The 19,489-nt window shown below is 43.2% G+C and overlaps 1 protein-coding gene across 1 annotated transcript in view; it reads right to left on the bottom strand.

Moving 5' to 3' along the window:
* pth3r (parathyroid hormone 3 receptor) overlaps positions 1-19,489 on the bottom strand; it is a 62,137-nt gene that overhangs the window by 26,525 nt on the left and 16,123 nt on the right. Inside the window, exon 2 of the mRNA XM_065008417.1 lies at positions 1,931-2,036. Within this exon, the coding sequence (XP_064864489.1) occupies positions 1,931-2,036 (106 nt within the window). The remainder of the gene's footprint in view (positions 1-1,930; positions 2,037-19,489) is intronic.

Consider the following 19,489-nt stretch of genomic DNA (forward strand, 5'->3'; position numbering starts at 1 on the left):
TCTTCTTGAGTATGACGCTACAAGCTTGGCACACCTGTATTTGGGGAGTTTCTCCCATTCTTCACTGCAGATCCTCTAAGGCTCTGTCAGGTTGGATGGGGAGCGTTGATGCACAGTTATTTTCAAGTCTCTCCAGTGATGTTTGATCGGGATCAATCCCAGGCTCTGGCTAGGCCACTCAAAGACATTCAGAGACTTGTCCCAAAGCCATTCCTGTGATGTCTTGGCTGTGTGCTTAGGGTTGTTGTCCTGTTGGAAGGTGAACCGTCACCACAGTCTGAGGTCTTGAGCGCTCTGGAGCAGGTTTTCATCATGGATCTCTCTGTACTTTGCTCTGTTCATCTTTCCCTCAATCCTGACTAGTCTCCCTGCTGCTGAAAAACATATCCACAGCATGATGCTGTCACCACCATGCTTCACATTTACATTTACATTTACGTCATTTAGCAGACGCTCTCACCGTAGGGATGGTGCCAGGTTTCCTCCAGATGTGATGCTTGGCATTCAGGCCAAAGAGTTCAATCTTGGTTTCATCAGAATCTTGGTCTGAGAGTGGTCTGAAAGTCCTTTAGGTGCCTTTTGGCAAACTCCAAGTGGGCTGTCATGTGCCTTTTACTGAGGAGTGGTTTCCATCTGGCCACTCTACCATAAAGGCCTGATTAGTGGAGTGTTGCAGAGATAGTTGTCGTTCTGGAAGGTTCTCCCATTGCCACAGAGGCACTCTGGAGCTCTGTCAGAGTGATCATTGAGTTCTTGGTCACCTCCCTGACCAAGGCCCTTCTCCTCCTATTGCTCAGTTTGGCCAGGTGGCCAGCTCTAGGAAGAGTCATGGGGGTTCCAAACCTATTTCCGTTTAACAATGATGTAGACCACTGTATTCTTGGGGACCTTCAATGCTGCAGATTTTTTTTTGTACCCCTCCCCAGATCTGTGCCTCTACACAATCCTGTCTCGGAGCTCTACGGACAATTCCTTCAACCTCATGGCTTGGTTTTTGTTCCGACATGAACTGTTAACTGTGGGACCTTATATAGACAGGTGTGTGCCTTTCCAAATCATGTCCAATCAATTGAATTTACCACAGTTGGACTCCAATCAAGTTGTAGAAACATCTGAAGGATGATCAATGGAAACAGGATGCACCTCAGCTCAATTTCACATCTCATAGCAAAAGGTCTGAATACTTATGTAAATAAGGTATTTCTGTTTTTATTTGTAATAAATGTGCAAACATTTCTAAAAAACTATTTTTGCCTTTGTCATTATGGGGTATTGTGTGAAGATTGATTAGGATTTTTTTTGTTAATTTAATCCATTTTAGAATAAGGCTGTAACATAACACAATGTGGAGACACTTTCTGAATGCACTGTATCTCAGATGATACGATGCATCTGTAATGACATTTCTAACAGATGGCCATTCACAATCTGTATCAAGACTCTGCATCATAACTCTATGCCATGTGACCATGAGTCGAGCGGGGTTTTTCCTATCATTCATCTCACATCTAACCTTCCGTCACTGTGGAAATACTTCACTCCAGGATATTGGATTGATAGCGCTTTTGACTGTACTTGAACAGGAGGAAGTGACAAACAATCTTCTTTGTCATCAATTACACTTCATCCCATATTGGACTGATGGTGGTTGACACAAGACAAGCTGATTTGACACTTTAACAAATCATTCATAATCTGGACAACCACTGCACCAGAAACCTTTTCTGTCCCTTGATTTTCAGTTGGGTGCATTACTGTAGCCAAAGGGGATCCCAATGAAATCATAAAAAAGTATAGGCTGTGTTTCCCAATGTTTCCCATACCTCTCCTCCAATACAACCAGACGTTCCATGTATTTGATGTATTATAGAAGTATACCTAGGTATACACTGTCCTATGACTTGCGATGTGGTTGAAGTAGTTAACACACCTTTGACTATGGCCAGCTGGGAATGGATTATCCTCTCACACTTGGCACGGGGACCAATCAGGAGGTAAATCTGCTCGTCTCGTGTGATGACATCATCAGAGTCTATCTATGGTAGAGGGACAGGAGAAGAAGAAGAAGATCATATTACCAGGTCAGGACTGATGACTTGACACCAACGTGACACATGCCATGATTTAGGCGAGACAGTTGGCTAGCAGCCAGCGGTATCAACCAGTAAATGGTCAGACTGTCCACCGCTGTGTGTGACATGACATTAAAAAGTTGTTTGTCTCAAATGATGTGGCTCTCGAACGAGGGTTGTCATGTCGTGTTCATGAATCATTGCATTATGTCGTGTTTGTTTAACAAGTAGGATTGTGTGTGCAGACAGGGCGACATTTGTTTTGTCCTTCAGGTGTGAAGTCTATCTTCTTCTTACCTTACCCTTTGTCTGATCATGCCCGCATGTCCAAGACCTTCACCAATGAAATCTGAGGGACAATTTACCCCTCAATCCAAGCCTGGGAATCCAAACTGAATCGCTCTGTTTCACAGTTGTTTTACTTCACTGATTCAGTATGGTCATCTTTTCATTACAACCGTGTGTGCCTGTAAAGAGCGGCATTGTTCAAAACTAATTTGTCAGTGATTAGATCACCTTTAACCAATCGGAAAACAATCTAATCCAAATCTTTTGGACTCCTGGAAGAGCAGCTGTTGTGATTGTTTATTTGGATCCCCATTAGCTTTTGCAGAAGCAGCAGCTACTCTGCCCGGAGTCCACAAAAACACAAAACATGACCAGAAACAAAACACTGATAAACTGATAAACAAGGAAAGTCACACAAATGTCAAATATATAGCTAGATACAAACAATGCAACTAAAAAATGATGCAAACAATACAGCACAACAAAATGTGTGTGTTAGTGTCTGGGTGTGCCTGTGTTCACGTGTGTGTCCCCTCACAGTCCCCGCCGTTCCATGAATCGTTTCTCTTGTCTGGTTTTTAAAGGCTATTTTGCTGTTTGCTTGAGCAATTGCAGATGGAAGGGAGTTCCATGTGATCATGGTTCTGTATAAAACTGTGCATTGCTGTGAAATTGTTTTGGACTTGGGGACTGTGAAGAAACCCCTGGTGGTATGTCTTGTGAAGTATGTATGGGTGTCTGAGCTGAATGTTATTTGACTATGCAGACAATCTGGCATTTTCAGCACAGTGATATTTCTCATAAAACGAGAAGTTAACCTCTCGTCAACCCTCAACTAGGAAAGACTGGCATGCATGTTGTTGATGTTAGTTAAGTATGTGCAGTTAAGGGAAAGGCGTGCAGATCTTTATTTTCTGCAGTTGACCATATTACCGGACAGTAATCAATATGGGACAAATCCAGAGCGTGAATAACTAGTACAGTTGATTTTTGTGTAAAAAATGCATGACATCTTTTTATAACAGACATACCCCCACCCCAACTTCAAAACAATTTTGTCAATATGACTTGCCCATGATAATTGACCAGCCAATGTTATAGTAAAATCTAATGGGGATCCCAAAAAATAAATTCAGCATTTGGGTTTTCTTGCTAAAGCTATCTATAGGTCCTGTGACGACCCTCCCTCTCTGTCTGCCGAATTCTTTCTCTTTGCTCTTGTTTTCCTTAGTGGGGTGTCGGTGGATCGAGCCGGGTCGTCAGCGAAATGGGACACATCTGGGCCGAGTGTGTCCAGGGATAAATTCACCTTTCCCCATTCATGGAGGGTACTCTCTCCATGCAGACAAGCTGTTGGATTTTGGTTGTGGCATTATTATATATATATATTTTTAAATGTATATAAAATCAATTGTGGAATGTCTGTCTGTGCAGCCACTCACTGACACTACTGACACTATTGTTGATTGTATATACAGTTGAAGTCGGAAGCTTACACACACTTAGGTTCCTAGACATTTTGGCGTATAGAACTTTGTTGCATTATGATGGGCTAATGCTAATTGGGATGTGCTTTGGTTGGTATTCACTGCATAGTCTTATAAATGTTTTGGTATAGTGCCTTATAGTTAGTGATTTCGGTTGTTCGGTGATGTCATCAATGTGTTGCCTGTAAAAGTATTCCAGTAGGACCAATACAAGTGTCATTAGGCTAACTGATATGAGTATTTTGTTTTGGAGAAAATGTTATTGTTCGATAAACTCTGTAGGTGCTTTGTGTGCATCTTTTTTGAGTTGTAATAGTTGTTAGGCCCAGTGTTGGTTGCCTTTGTTTGTTTGGTAAACTTACCACTGTGGTGGATAGTTGGTTGTGTGCTGCATTGGAAAGAGTAACATTGGTTAGTTTCCAGGCCCCTGCCCAGGCTGGCAACTTTTGCTCTACTCGCTGTTGGGACATCAGTCTGAGGTGAGTGCAATCTGCTGTGTAGCTCAGTGGGTATGGCAGTGTCATTTGCTATCTGGACCTATAGCCTTTCTTTTCCCCGTTAGGCTTAGCGACGTGTTTCACTTTGGAATACGTTTGGCATGGTTATTTCGTTATTTTTGTGTGGTGTCTGTGGACTGAGCAGTTGTCTCGGGGGCACATCCGTGGCTTGGGGGAATCTGCCAGCATGCTGGGGGGGTTTTCCTTGCCAGCGGGCTACAGCGCCTAATTGTCCACCACAAATCCGCACGAAGGCTAGGGTTGAGTTATTGTAGGATTTGGGGAAGCTCCTTATACATCTCTCTTCTGTGGTGCCCAGTGTGATTGGTGTTTCTCTTGTTGTGGTCTGGTCTGGTGGGCTCGCAGAGGAGAAGAGCGCCGACAGAGGGGAAGAGTGCCGACAGAGGAGAAGAGCGCCGACAGAGGGGAAGAGCGCCGACAGAGGGGAAGAGCGCCGACAGAGGGGAAGAGCGCCGACAGAGGAGAAGAGCGCTGACAGAGGGGAAGAGCGCCGACAGAGGAGAAGAGCGCCGACAGAGGGGAAGAGCGCCGACAGAGGGGAAGAGCGCCGACAGAGGGGAAGAGCGCCGACAGAGGGGAAGAGCGCCGACAGAGGGGAAGAGCGCAGACAGAGGGGAAGAGCGCCGACAGAGGAAAAGAGCGCCGACAGAGGGGAAGAGCGTCGACAGAGGGGAAGCGCGCCGACAGAGGGGAAGAGCGCCGACAGAGGGGAAGAGCGCCGACAGAGGAGAATAGCGCCGACAGAGGGGAAGAGCGCCGACAGAGGGGAAGAGCGCCGACAGAGGGGAAGAGCGTCGACAGAGGGGAAGAGCGCCGACAGAGGGGAAGAGCGCCGACAGAGGGGAAGAGCGCCGACAGAGGGGAAGAGCGCCGACAGAGGGGAAGAGCGCCGACAGAGGAAGAGCGCCGACAGAGGGGAAGAGCGTCGACAGAGGGGAAGAGCGCCGACAGAGGGGAAGAGCGCCGACAGAGGGGAAGAGCGCCGACAGAGGGGAAGAGCGCAGACAGAGGGGATGAGCGCCGACAGAGGGGATGAGCGCCGACGACGCCGACAGAGATGGCCGCCTCGCTTCGCGTTCCTAGGAAACTATGCAGTATTTTGGTTTTTTACGTGTTATTTCTTACATTGGTACCCCAGGTAATCTTAGGTTTTATTACATACAGTTGGGAGTAACTACAGGATATAAGAGCAACGTCAACTCACCATCATTACGACCAGGAATACAACTTTCCCGAAGTGGATCCTCTGTTTTGCCCACCACCCAGGACAATGGATCGGATCCCAGCCAGCGAACCAAAACAAGGTCGCCATAAAAGGGGCAGACGAAGCGGTCTTCTGGTCAGGCTCCGGAGACGGGCACATCACGCACCACTCCCGAGCATACCACTCGCCAATGTCCAGTCTCTTGACAACAAGGTTGATGATATCCGAGCAAGGGTAGCATTCTAGAGAGACATAAGAGACTGTAACGTTCTTTGCTTCACGGAAACATGGCTCACTCGAAAGACGCTATCGGAGTCGGTACAGCCAGCTGGTTTCTTCACGCATCGCGCCGACAGAAACAAGCATCTTTCTGGTAAGAAGAGGGGCGGGGTGTATGCCTTATGGTTAACGAGACGTGGTGTGATCATAACAACATACAGGAACTCAAGACCTTCTGTTCACCTGACTTAGAATTCCTCACAATCAAATGTCGACCGCATTATCTACCAAGCGAATTCTCTTCGATTATAATCACAGCCGCATATATTCCCCCCCAAGAAGACATATCGACTGCCCTGAACAAACTTTATTTGACTCCATGTAAACTGGAAACCACATATCCTGAGGCTGCATTCATTGTAGCTGGGGATTTTAACAAGGCTAATCTGAAAACAAGACTCCCTAAATTCTATCAGTCTATTGGCTGTGTTACAGATTTACAAATTGGTTCCTGAGGCTTACCGCCAATGATTTAGAACTTTAGAAAGGAACGACAAACAGACTGATGTTGAGTTTACACAAGAGCTATCTTCAGTTTAATCGCTGGTGTTCCGCCTCTGCGGTTATCCAGGTGATCTGATTATGCTAGAGCAATTTAAGGACACAATCCCTGATCGTGGCTGACGAGTATGTTTTGACACACAAAAGCGTCTTTGCAGAGTCCCGTATTCGGAACGACTGGGAGCTTCAGAGAGATTTGTGCCTCGCCCACCGAGACACTCTGGTTCACTGGCAGAGTTTCATTCAACTAGGGTGGAGCCTGGCTCGCATGGTAAAGCTGATTTTGGTCAAGAGTGTTACTACTGTTAGGGTTCAGGTCATTGGAAAAACGATTGCCCTGTTCTCAGGGCTAAGGCTAAATTCAGCACTCACGCTTACATTAAACCTAAGCCTATGGTGTTAGCAGCGCCTGTCCCACATCAGTTCACTCCGTGTCATGCCCGGGGGCATGTGAAAGTCCATATTGAACCAGATTATTTACCTTTCATTATGGAGGGTTTTGTGTCAATCTTAGGAAGTAACAACCTTGTGCCAGTGAAGATCCTGAAAGAGACAGGTGCCTCTGAGTTGTTTGTGTTAGTCTGTGTTACCCTTATCTGCTGAGACTGATTCGGGGAATAGTGTTTTAATTAGGGGAATAGTGTTTTAATTAGGGGAATAGTGTTTTAATTAGGGGAATAGGTTAGAACACTGTCAGTTCCATTGCATAAACTGATGTTGGATTCTGAACTGGTGAAAGGTGAGGTTGTTGTAGGGGTGCGTCCTTCGTTGCCTATTGAGGGTATTGACGTTTTCCTTGGGAATAACTTGGCTGGTGAGCATGTATGACCTATTGTGTCTCCATCTCTAGTGGTTTCCGCTAAGCCGTCATTTGTAGGGATTCCTGATGAGTGCGTGCAGAGTTTCCCAGAGGTGTTCTCTGCATGTTCCTGTGACGCGTTCCATCAAGCGTGGCGACCTGGTCACTGCTCTGGCTAACGATGTTGGCACTAAGAAATATGTCACTACTTTCCCTGTTATCCAGTTCTGTACACCGCTCCAATCTAATCAAGAAGAAACGGGCTGACCCCACATTAGAAGAGTCGCCCATGGCTATTTTCTCCAGGATGATGTCCTGATGAGAAAGTGGGTGTCCCAAGGTAGTTGTTTTGTGGGGGAGGATATTAGTTAGGTTGTTGTACCATTTAAGGTTTGTGAGTTGTTACTGAAAACTTCCCACAACGATGTTGCTGGACATCTGGGCATGAATCGCATTCTAGGCCCTTTCTTTTGGGATGTTTCTGAGTTTATCAAAACCTGTCACACCTGTCAATTAACTGGTAAACCTAATAAAGCTATTAACCTCTTACCTCTACCTGGGACGCTTGCGTCCCAACTAGAGCTCTGGAAATGCAAATGTGCTACGCTAAATGCTAATAGTATTAGTTAAAACTCAAAAGTTCATTAAAATACACATGCAGGGTATCAAATTAAAGCTACACTCGTTGTGAATCCAGGCAACAAGTCAGATTTTTAAAATGCTTTTCGGCGACAGCATGAGAACAGCAGGGGATGTAAACAAAATAATTAGCATTTCGGCGTTACACAAACCGCACAATAAAATAGAAAACAGTCATTACCTTTCACCATCTTCTTTGTTGGCACTCCTAGATGTCCCATAAACACTATTGGGTCTTTATTTCGATTAAATCGGGCCATATAAAGCCAAGATATCGTTATATGTAGACTGTGTGATAAACGAAAAAAACAGCGATTTCACAACGTAACGTCATTTTTTTTAATTCAAAAAGTAGACGATAAACTTTCACAAAACACTTCGAAATACGTTTGTAATGCTACTTTAGGTATTAGTAAACGTTAATAAGCGATAAAAATCATCCGTAGGCGATGTAGATATCATTAGCTGTCGTCTTGGAAAAAATTTCAGGAGAGAGCTCTTCCGGAATGATCTGGGCGGAGACCGGAGGTAAGCGGTGCCCCTCTTTCGGTTCAACCAAGAATCAAAGATGATTAAATTCACAAGATACTCGACAACATGGGGATGCTGTGGGAGTTGAATGCTCGGTCTTATCTAATTCGGCTCACTGTTAACAATTGCGGTAGTGGCGCAAGGATATTTATTTCCATTTTCTGTGATCAGGTTTTCCTGCGCTTTCCGATGTAACGCACGTTATGTAATAGCCACAGTCGTGATTTAACCAGTTTTAAAAACGTCCGAGTGTTTCCTATACACACATTCTAACCATATGAACGTACTATATTCCTGGCATGAGTAGCAGGGCGCTGAAATGTTGCGCGATTTTTAACAAAATGTTCAAAAAAGTAGAGGGTCGACTGAAGAGGTTAAGCCGGTCACACTCTTTCCTGTTCCCGTACTTAGCCAACCTTTTGAGTTTCTGATTATTGACTGTTGGTCCTCTGCCTTGCTCTAAGAATGGTAGTAGTTACCTGTTCACTCTGATGTGTCAGACCAGTAGGTTTCCTGCTACCTATCCTCTCCGGTCTATCACGACTAAGTCTGTGCCAAAATCTTTGACCCAGTTTCTCACTTGTTTGGAATCCCTAAGGTCATTCAGAGTGACCAAGGATCTAATTTCACCTCTAATCTGTTTGTACGGAGATCGATAAGGATTGGGAGGAGGGGTTGCCTTGGTTATTGTTAGCCGCCAGGGAGGTTTCACAGGAGAGCACGGGTTTCAGTCCGTTCACTGGTTTCAGTCCGTTCACGGGTTTCAGTCCGGTACCGTTATTTCGCTGGGTTCTTGTCATGCTAGGTCCGTACATGATGAGGAGGATGTTCCTGATCCTGATGATTGCATACTGCAGGGTAGATTGAAAAATTCACAGACACTGGATGTTTGGATAGCCTTCTCACTCATCTACCTGCTGATAGGCGAGACGAGATGGTCGGTCTGATTCAGAGTTTTCCAGTTTTGTTTTCTGATACACCTACAAACTTAATAGAACACGATATCGTCAGTGGTTCTATAGAGTTTCTTCAGAGAGATGGCGTTGTCTGGATGCTGAGATCGGGTACATGCTGGATAGTGATATAGCAGAGCCTTCTTTCTCCAGTTGGGCATCTCCCTGTATCTTGATCAGTAAACTGGATGGGACACACAGATGTTGGATGGACTACCATAAGGTAAAGTATCACTAAACCAGATTCATTTCCTCTTCTTCGGATGGAGGACTGCGTTGATCAGGTCGGCGCAGCAAAGTTTGTGAGCAAATTTGACCTGTTAAAGGACTATTGGCAGATGCCATAGACGAGTAGGGCAAATCTCTGCCTTTATTACACCCTCCGGTCTGTACTCATATTCAGTTATTAGTTTTGACCTGCGTAATGCACCTACCACTTTTCAGCGACTTATGAATAGGGTAGTCTCCGGTCTGGTCGGGTGCTCTGTTTATCTGGATGATGTAGTGGTATATGCAGATACTTGGGAGGAGCATCTGTCCCGTATTCAAGCCTTGTTCGACCGCCTGGCTGCGGGTCACCTTACTATCAATCTGGCTAAATATGAGTTTGCTCAGGTGATCGTTATATATCTTGGTAAGTTGGTTGCGCAGGGTGAACTGCATCTTGTTTGGGCTTAGGTGATAGCTATTGATGCTTTACACCGCTGACTACTAAAAAGGAACTGATGCGTTTCTTGGGAATGATTGGTTATTACTGTAGTTTCTGTAGGGACTTCTCTACTGTGGTCGCTCCCTTAGCTTTCAGTAAATCAGTCAAGGCGGTTTACGTCTGGTCTCCTCTCTGTCAACAGGCTTTTGGGGATGCAAAGAGGTTGCTTACCTCAACTCCGGTGCTGGCTGCTCCTCACGTGGATTCGTCAATCGCCTTGCAGGTGGATGTGAGTAATGTGGGGGCAGGTGCAGTCTTGCTGCAAGCAGAGGTGTCTGGTGTTGAGAGGCCTGTTAGTTTATTTTCAAAAAAGTTTAACTATTATCAGTTGAACTATTCCGTGGTGGAAAAAGAAGCGCTAGCACTCATATGGGCGCTACAGCACTTCAAGGTTTATGTCGGGTTGTGTGTAGTACATATTGTGGTCTTTATTCTTACAAGCATTCCATCTCGATGTGCGGCACATCAGGGGGACTGATAATGTCTTTGCTGACATGCTCTCTTGTGTGCCCTGTTCCTGAATGTCCACGTGACTGACCACAGTTTATTTTGTGTTTGGCATTGTCCTGTTCTGTTGCTCCTGTCCATTCCCTTCTGTCCTCGTTTTCTTCGTTCCTCTTAAAGGTTGCTTCCTGTGTGCAAAGGTTGCTGAGGTCTGGGGAGTACGAGGTTGGCTAGTGCAGTGGGATAGGGGTAACCAGGGCAGTATTTTGTTGTTTATGTGTGATTGGTGTAGTGTCAAATGCGTCCTGGAAGATAGAAATGTGGCGCCAGTAATATGGGGCAGATCTTTTGACCTGGTTGGGTTAGAAGCAAGTCATTTTCACCGTAGTAATGGTGCAACCGTAGCTAGGTTTCCATCCAATTGGCGACAGATTCATGCAAATATGTTTTTTTAAATGCATAAAGAAAATATGTGCATTTCCCCACCAATGATGTTTTCACCGAGCGGACCCGCTGTGGATAAAAATGTGCGATGAAGTTCAACGTGTTTCTACATTTTTAACTAACTCGTTTTGTCACAGAAACCTTTGTGTTAAATACCAAATGTCCCTACTTATTGTCTTGCACGTGTGCTGTAGCCAACAGCTTGCTGATACAGTGCGGGTAGGCTGTGCGTAGGCCAGTCTAAATGATGAGATTATTATGAATAGCCTAAGAGCATCGATCAGTCATGCATTGATCATCAAGACCCTAGATATTTATTGGAAAGTTGCATCGAGATCGCCGTGCACTTTCACCACCCTGTGAAGTTCATCCTAATAAACTGCATGGTTTCCCGAGTCATAGTAGAAGGACCACACACACCATATCACGGCGTGACTCCAAGTTTACTTTGATATGATGGTTATTATATCAATATTTGCGCATTGGAGTTTCTACCGGCATTTCTTAAATGAAATTTACCAACACAAAATGATCCCACCGTGTTGAAGAAAAAATTCTGTCGGCATTTAATTTTTTTTACAGAAATGTCCTGTTTCCATCCTAGCTATCATGACATTTTTTTTATATAAGGTACTCACATAGAAACTGTGAATGGAAACGTGGTTCATGACGCTAATGAATCTGCACAAATCGTGTTTCACTAGGGCACTTGGAAAGCCTTATCATTAGCCTGCATTAATTATTATCTGGGAGATTTTTTTCATAGTTGCACAGTGCTCCAAAAATAAAACTCCTGGTCTCACAGCAAAATATTTTGTCACATTTAGCTAGTTTTCCATCCAACTGTCAACAGATTTTCATGCAAATATTCTAAAATCTGCATATATCAAATAAAGTAAAGCCCAGCTCACTCATTGGCTATCTAGCTAGCTTTGTTTGACCCCGATTGGTGCTTATTTGACAAAGTTAGAGTCGTTTAAGTGAATACTGCCTGCGTCATCGGCGTGCCATGATGGCGTCGCTCTATGACCAAATATATATAATGATATAGTGAAGTCTGGTTACGTTCTAGGATCTCTGAGGAATACATACAGACATGATTTGACTGGCTGAAACAACTTTTAGGGTTAGATTTTCACAGATTCCCTTCTTTGCAAATTGAATCAGTGGAAATACAAAATCTGTTGTGCATGCTATATGGACTTTTTTAGGATATGAAAAGGGTATCTAATAAAATGACACTTCATCTTATCTCTGGGACCCTTTGGATGAGAAATCAGAGGAATATTTCAAAATGTAAGTACACATTTCATCTTCAGAGGTGAATTTATCAAACCTATAAAGTTGAAAAAAGTGTTTTGTTGTTAGAAGCTCTCCTTAAACAATAGCATGGCATTTTTTTGCAGTAATAGCTACTGTAAATTGGACAGTGCAGTTATATTAACAAGAATTTAAGCTTTCAGCCGATATAAGACAGTTATATGTACCGACATTTGTTGTTTCTCTAAAATCTGCGCTGCATCCCTAAGAAGCTCTTAGTTTACATGATGAGATTATGGATAAGAGAAGGAATATTTATATTTGTCAAACAACAGTCAAGCATCAATCATCATGTCACCAGAATAAGACCCTTGATATTTATTGGAAAGGAGCATGAAGCTCATAGCTTGCAACAAACACCCTGTGAAGTTCCTCATAATTTACTTCATCTTTAGCCTTAAATTACATGGTTTCCCGAGTCATAGTGGGAGGACCACACACCATATCACGTGACTCCAAGTTTACTTAGATATGATGGTTATTAGGGGTAAAGTATTGGTAAAGTGGGATACTTCAGCTGTGTAATGGATATATTCAATTGTGTACAATAACATACCCAAAAATCTATGCCTGTGTGTTAGTGAAGTATGTGATGATAAAAAATGGGTTCAAACGTTATGAAGTCATCATTGTGGGCGTAGCATCCCGTGTAATAACACATGTCTCTTGAGGCATAATGGTAAGTAAAATGAGGAAAATAACGTAGGTTTATATAAATAAATAAAAAGAAGGATATTCAATGTTTCATTACAGCATACAATACTTTGCAATGGGATGTAATTGTAAAATAATTACTCTAAATGGTTTGCTTACTACTTTCACCTTTTTAGAACATTGACATTTTGACTGTGTTCCAGTTGCCAATCGCATACTGTCAAACTGGGACACCCTGTTAGTGTTAAACTGGGACTCTCCTCTAGGCCATTTTAATGCAGATTTTTTTCTTCTTCTGAGGATTGTAAAATACATGTTTTCTTAACAGAAATCAATTTTCTAAATAGGATCAAACCAAAGTAGAAAATCATAGCAAGCTACAGTATATTCATAGGTATATGATGACAAAAATATTATAGTTTGCTGTATTCAACTCATGTGACAATTAAACAGTCATTGAAATTGTTGAGGGGCGAGGTCCACTAGAGTGTAGTGTTGAGAGTGCTGAGCTGATAGGCCTAGATGAAGTTTATTTTATTTTATTTATAGGCTATACATTTACATATAGGCTACATCATATAATTATAATCAAGTATGATGATGATACTAATAATTGATCATTTTTAATGTTCCACAAAAATACCTAAATGTTTTAATACATTTAATTTGTAATTATAATTTAAGTTAATCATTAAAATATTGAAATTACTCATACTCATTAATTTATCCTTCTTTACAATAAAGAATTAAGTGTCCCACTTTGTCAATCAAGGTGTCCCAATTTACCAGTATCAACTGAAAAGGACAATTTGTGTTTGAAGAGTCATTCATCCTGTGTTTAATTTCTCTTTCTTTTGTATAGTGTAGTAGAGTTCCAAAACTGTTTAGAATGGTATCATGATGGGAGTCAATGGGATGATTCTGTAAGGTGTTCTGGAAAGCACATTTTCAGAAAGTGTCCCACTTTACCAATCCTCACCCTATCAGTATTTGCGCATAAAATTATTTCCACCACCATTTCTCGCGCAATACATTTTACAGACACAAAAAGATCACACCATGTCGAATGAACAAATTATCTGTCGGCATTTATAAAAATTGTACCAAAACTTCCTGTTTCTATATGTGGTTTATATCGCACTTTAGAGCCATGCTCCCGAGGAGCTGATGTGCTGCCTCCAGGTGTTGTGAAATAGTTGTACTGGGGTGCAGTATGTGTCGATCCCTCTTGAACCCTTTTTTTTCTGTGGCTCCTGGGTGCCTTGTCCTCAGGGCCCTTGCCTTGCGAGTGATGGGCAAGCGCAAAACAAGAACGCTTTGTGAGCACGGTACATTTCACAACCACACAGCAAAACTAGCAGCTAGTCAGCTAGCAAAGACTAGCTATACTAGCCATCTGAGAGAGAGCAAGAGAGAGTTATTGACAGAGAGAGATATACAGTCTATTCGGAAAGTATTCAGACCCCTTCCCTTTTCCCGCATTTTGTTATGTTACAGCCTTATTCTAAAATTGATTAAACTACAAAAAAAATATTTCTAATCAATTTACAAATAATACCCCATAACATATGACAATGCAAAAATAGTTTTTTAGACATTTTTGCACATACAAAAATTAAAATAAATACAAAAATATCTTATTTACATAAGTATTCAGACCCTGTGCTATGAGACTCAAAATTGAGCTCAGGTGCATCCTGTTTCCATTGATTATCCTTGTTGTTTTTCAACTTGATTGGAGACCACCTGTGGAAAATTCAATTGATTGGACATGAAAAGGCACACACCTGTCTATACAAGGTCCTACAGTTGACAATGCATGTCGGAGCAAAAACCAAGCCAGGAGGTCGAAGGAATTGCCCGTAGAGCCCGAGACATGATTGTGTCGAGGCACAGATCTGGGGAAGGGTAACAAAAAATGTCTGCGGCATTGAAGGTCCCCAAGAACACAGTGGCCTACATCATTCCTAAATGCAAGAAGTTTAGAACCACCAATATTCTTCCTAGAGCTGGCTGCCTGGCCAAACTGAGCAATCGGGGGAGAAGGGCCTTGGTCAGGGAGGTGACCAAGAACCTGATGGTCACTCTGACAGAGCTCCAGAGTTCCTCTGTGGAGATGGGAGAACCTTCTCTGCAGTACTCCACCAATCAGACCTTTATGGTAGAGTGGCTGAAACCACTCCTCAGTAAAAGGCACATGACAGCCCGCAATGAGTATGCGAAACGGCACCTAAAGGACTCTGGCCATGAGAAACAAGATTCTCTGATCTGATGAAACGAAGATTGAACTATTTGCCTAAATGCCAAGTGTCACGTCTGGAGGAAACCAGGCACCATCCCTGCGGTGAAGCATGGTGGTGGTGGCAGCATCATGCTGTTGGGATGTTTTTCAGCGGCAGGGACTGAGAGACTAGTCAGGATCGAGGAAAAGATCAACGGAGCAAAGAAAACAGAGATCCTTGATGAAAATCTGCTCCAGAGTGCTCAGAACCTCGTACTGAGGCGAAGGTTCACCTTCGACAGGAGAGGCTTCGGGACAAGTCTCTGAATGTCCTTGAGTGGCTCAGCCAGAGCCCAGACTTGAACCAGATCGAACATCTCTGGAGAGACCTGAAAATAGCTGTGCAGCGACGCTCCCCATCCAACCTGACAGAGCTTGAGAGGATCTACAGAGAAAAATGGGAGAAATTCCTCAAATACAGGTGTGCCAAGCTTGTAGCGTCATTCCCAAGAAGACTTAAGATTGTCATCACTGCCAAAGGTGCTTCAACAAAGTACTGAGTAATGGGTCTGAATACTTATGTAAAAAAACCTTTTGTTTATGTTACTCTGTAACGTAACAAAATGTGGAAAAAGTCAAGGGTCTGACTACTTTCCAAATGCTCTGTAGCTGATAATATAACACTTGAAATGTCTTTATCTTTATGAAACCTTTTTGAGAGCAATATTTACTGTCAAATTCTAATAGTTTTTCGTTGATGTTGTTTTGTCTTCTCACTTTTGTTTATTGTTTATTGCACTTGCTATGGCAATGTAAACATATCTCCCATGGCAAAAAAGCCCCTTGAATTGAATTGAGTGTTTTTTGTTGAGTTTTTATAATACATTTGATTTTATACTGAATTATTAACACAAATAATGGCACACTGTGCCTTTTCAGAAAATAAACAACAAAGTTGTCATTCCTAAAAAAACAATATATATGTACACAACTAATTTCCTCAACAAAAAATAGTTTTCCCTCCTACACAAAACAAACTGCTCCTTCGTAAGCCCACTTCTCCTCAAACAATGGGGAGATCTTTTACAGCCGAGAAGATCTCAAAATCCACTTTTATTCTGGCAATCCTTTCAAAACACGTCTTACATCCTGCCAATATCCTGTGTATATTTTGTTTCCAACTCATCTTAGCTTGTCCAAAAAATGTGTTGTAACAGTCTAACCACTAGTCTAACCACTAGTGAAAATTGTTTCTCTTATGTTACAAAAAGGACATCCTTCTCCAAAATCTGAATTAATAACAGACAGAAAAGCATGAACTGCAATGATGCCATGCAAAACCCTGCCATTGCATGCCACCAGTGCCCTTTTGTAATGGTGGCTTGTACAATACTCTCCATGCTGGCTTTACCTTGTCACCAATGCCCAGTTTTACCCTCCAAGGAGTTTTCTTTTCTATTCTTCAATTTATCTTTATTCAAAATCTTGATATAAGTATATCCCATTCACCTCATCCAAACCCACTTCTTCCAACCCTCTCAAATCTAATAATAACACCTTTCTTTCTGACTCTGGGATATTGGATGTAATCCCTAGTCTTGGAAATGGGACGTTTTCATCTTGTACCTTCTTCTTGTGACTATTAAGCATGAACCACTCTTCTACTGACAAAGCCTACCTGTAACAACCAGCAGTTGTCTGGTAATCCTTTTTGACCTCAACCCCAAATCTTCAGCCACTCATCCTCCATCCATTAAGGTGGGCCCAGCCATGACCATCAACTGTTTTAGGGTGATGATTTTGCCCTTCACCAGAATCTTGGAGAAATGTGGAACAGCTGCAGTTGTACAATCCAGTCTTGCCCCATACACTCTGCTGGAGTGCATCTGGACACCTTCATTATGCTCCAAACCCTAAGAATGCCTCTGTAAAATGGAGGTAATCCCTCCCTAGAAATATGTCTACTATCAACCAAAATTAAAGCCTTCTTTAAACCTAATACCCCGACCTGCTGTAATACAACACCTGCCACCCCTCTCCAAACCACATGTTCTGGACCATAAAGCAACCTTTGAATAAACTTAAACCGGAAAGCAGCAGCCCTACTAGCAAGATATACAAGACCTTGTCCTCCCTCCTCTTTTGACAAATACAAAACACTTTGTCGAACCCAATGGTATTTATCCCAAAATAAATCTGCAATAATCACCTGTATCTTAGCCAGAAGGCCAGATGGTGGCTCTATACATGACAACCAATGCCACAGTGCAGACCAACCACATTGTTAACAATAATAGTGCGCACATTGTTAACAATAACATATCCTCATCCTCCCTCCCACCATTTCAAGCACCCCGTTCAATTTTTTTTCCATTGTCCCCACATCCACTAGGTACACTCCAAGATACTTAAACCCTCCCTTACACCATTCCAGCCCCCCTGGCAAAGCAATGATCCCTCCAGACCATTTTCCAATCTGTAAAACACAACTTTTTTCCCAATTTACCTTTGCAGAGGATATTCCCCTAGAGACGAATAGGAGGAATATCCTCTGAAAGGTACACCCCTTCAATGTGACTTCTAATGGTAGCAGTGGCTCTATAGCGATGGCATATAACATTCCTGACAAAGAACACCCCAGTCTAATACCTCTACAAACTTTAAAAGGAGCACTCAAGCCACCGTTAACTTTCAATGTCACCATATATCACTCTGATCATGGCAATAAAACCAGAGCTGAAACCAAACACCTCAAAAGTGTTCAACTCGGTCAAATGTCTTTTCCAGGTCAATCGAAATTAGACCAGTATCCAACCTAATAGCCCTAGAGATGTCCAAAAAACTGAATCAGAGAAATGTTTTCCCCTATCTGCCTGCCGAGAACACAGTAGGAATGGTCCGTATGTATGATTTGCCCCATCAACTCCCTCAGCCTGTTGGACAAAGCCTTGCACAATAAAGTTACCAGCCTGCAGTTCTTCACCTCCCTAGGGTCACCCTTTTTTGGCAGTAAGGTGAGGACAGCCCTCCATCAGCTTATCGGTAATAGCCCTCCGGTCAAAGTATTGTTAACTACTGCTAGCCAATCCTCTCCCCAGAAAGTCAACGGGAAACCCATCAAAGCCTGATGCCCTTCCATTTTCCATGCATTTTAATGCAGTGTATAGCTCCTGCAAAGACAAATGTTGCTCTAGCTCAACCTGAACTTCTGCAACCACCTGTGGGAGCCCATCAAGGAACTGCTGTGTCACTGTTTTATCCTCTGTGTACTCACACCCGTAGAGCTCAGCATAGAACTCTACTGCCCTCTTTCTAATTTCACTAGGGCTAGTGAGCTCTTGTCCAACACCTGATCCAAGATGGCGTAGCAGTAAGTCGTCCTGTCGTCCCGTCCCTGTATATATCGCTTCTTTTTTGTTTTTTTTAACATATTTTTCTTCGCATACCTCTTTAAAAACATTTTGCTAAACTTAAGCTTCCAAATACTCTCCTGCAACCCGTCTCACCCAATGTTTTCCTAAAGTATTTATATTTACTTCGGAACCGGAACCCCTCAACTGAAGTTAGCCAGCTAACTACCAGCTATGCTAGCGGTCTTCAGCTAACCTTTAGCCCGGAAAGCTCTCGCCAGTTCGAACAACGCGACTCTAACCAGAGCACAACGGACCTATTTATTTTTCATCCCCGGATTCCCATAGTTATCATTGTTTTAGTTCACAATGGAGCCCCTAGTTCCACTCTTCATACCCCTGTTACCCACTTTGTCCCACCTCCCACACATGCGGTGATCTCACCCATTACAACCAGCATGTCCAGAGATACAACCTCTGTCATCATCACCCAGTGCCTGGGCTTACCTCCGCTGTACCCGCACCCCACCATACCCCTGTCTGTGCATTATGCCCTGAATATATTCTACCATGCCCAGAAACCTGCTCCTCTTATTCTCTGCCCCCAACGCTCTAGGCGACCAGTTTTGATAGCCTTTAGCCTTTAGCCGCACCCTCATACTACTCCTTCTCTGTTCCGCGGGTGATGTGGAGGTAAACCCAGGCCCTGCATGTCCCCAGGCACCCTCATTTGTTGACTTCTGTGATCGAAAAAGCCTTGGTTTCAGAAGCCTCCTCCCTAAGTTTGTTTTACTCACTGCTTTAGCACACTCTGCTAACCCTGATGTCCTTGCCGTGTCTGAATCCTGGCTCAGGAAGGCCACCAAAAATTCAGAGATTTCCATACCCAACTATAACATCTTCCGTCAAGATAGAACTGCCAAAGGGGGAGGAGTTGCAGTCTACTGCAGAGATAGCCTGCAAAGTAATGTCATACTTTCCAGGTCCATACCCAAACAGTTCGAACTACTAATTTTGAAAATTACTCTCTCCAGAAATAAGTCTCTCACTGTTGCCGCCTGCTACCGACCACCCTC

This window comes from Oncorhynchus nerka, linkage group LG23 (assembly GCF_034236695.1).
Source record: "Oncorhynchus nerka isolate Pitt River linkage group LG23, Oner_Uvic_2.0, whole genome shotgun sequence".
NCBI classification, from domain to species: Eukaryota; Metazoa; Chordata; class Actinopteri; order Salmoniformes; family Salmonidae; genus Oncorhynchus; species Oncorhynchus nerka.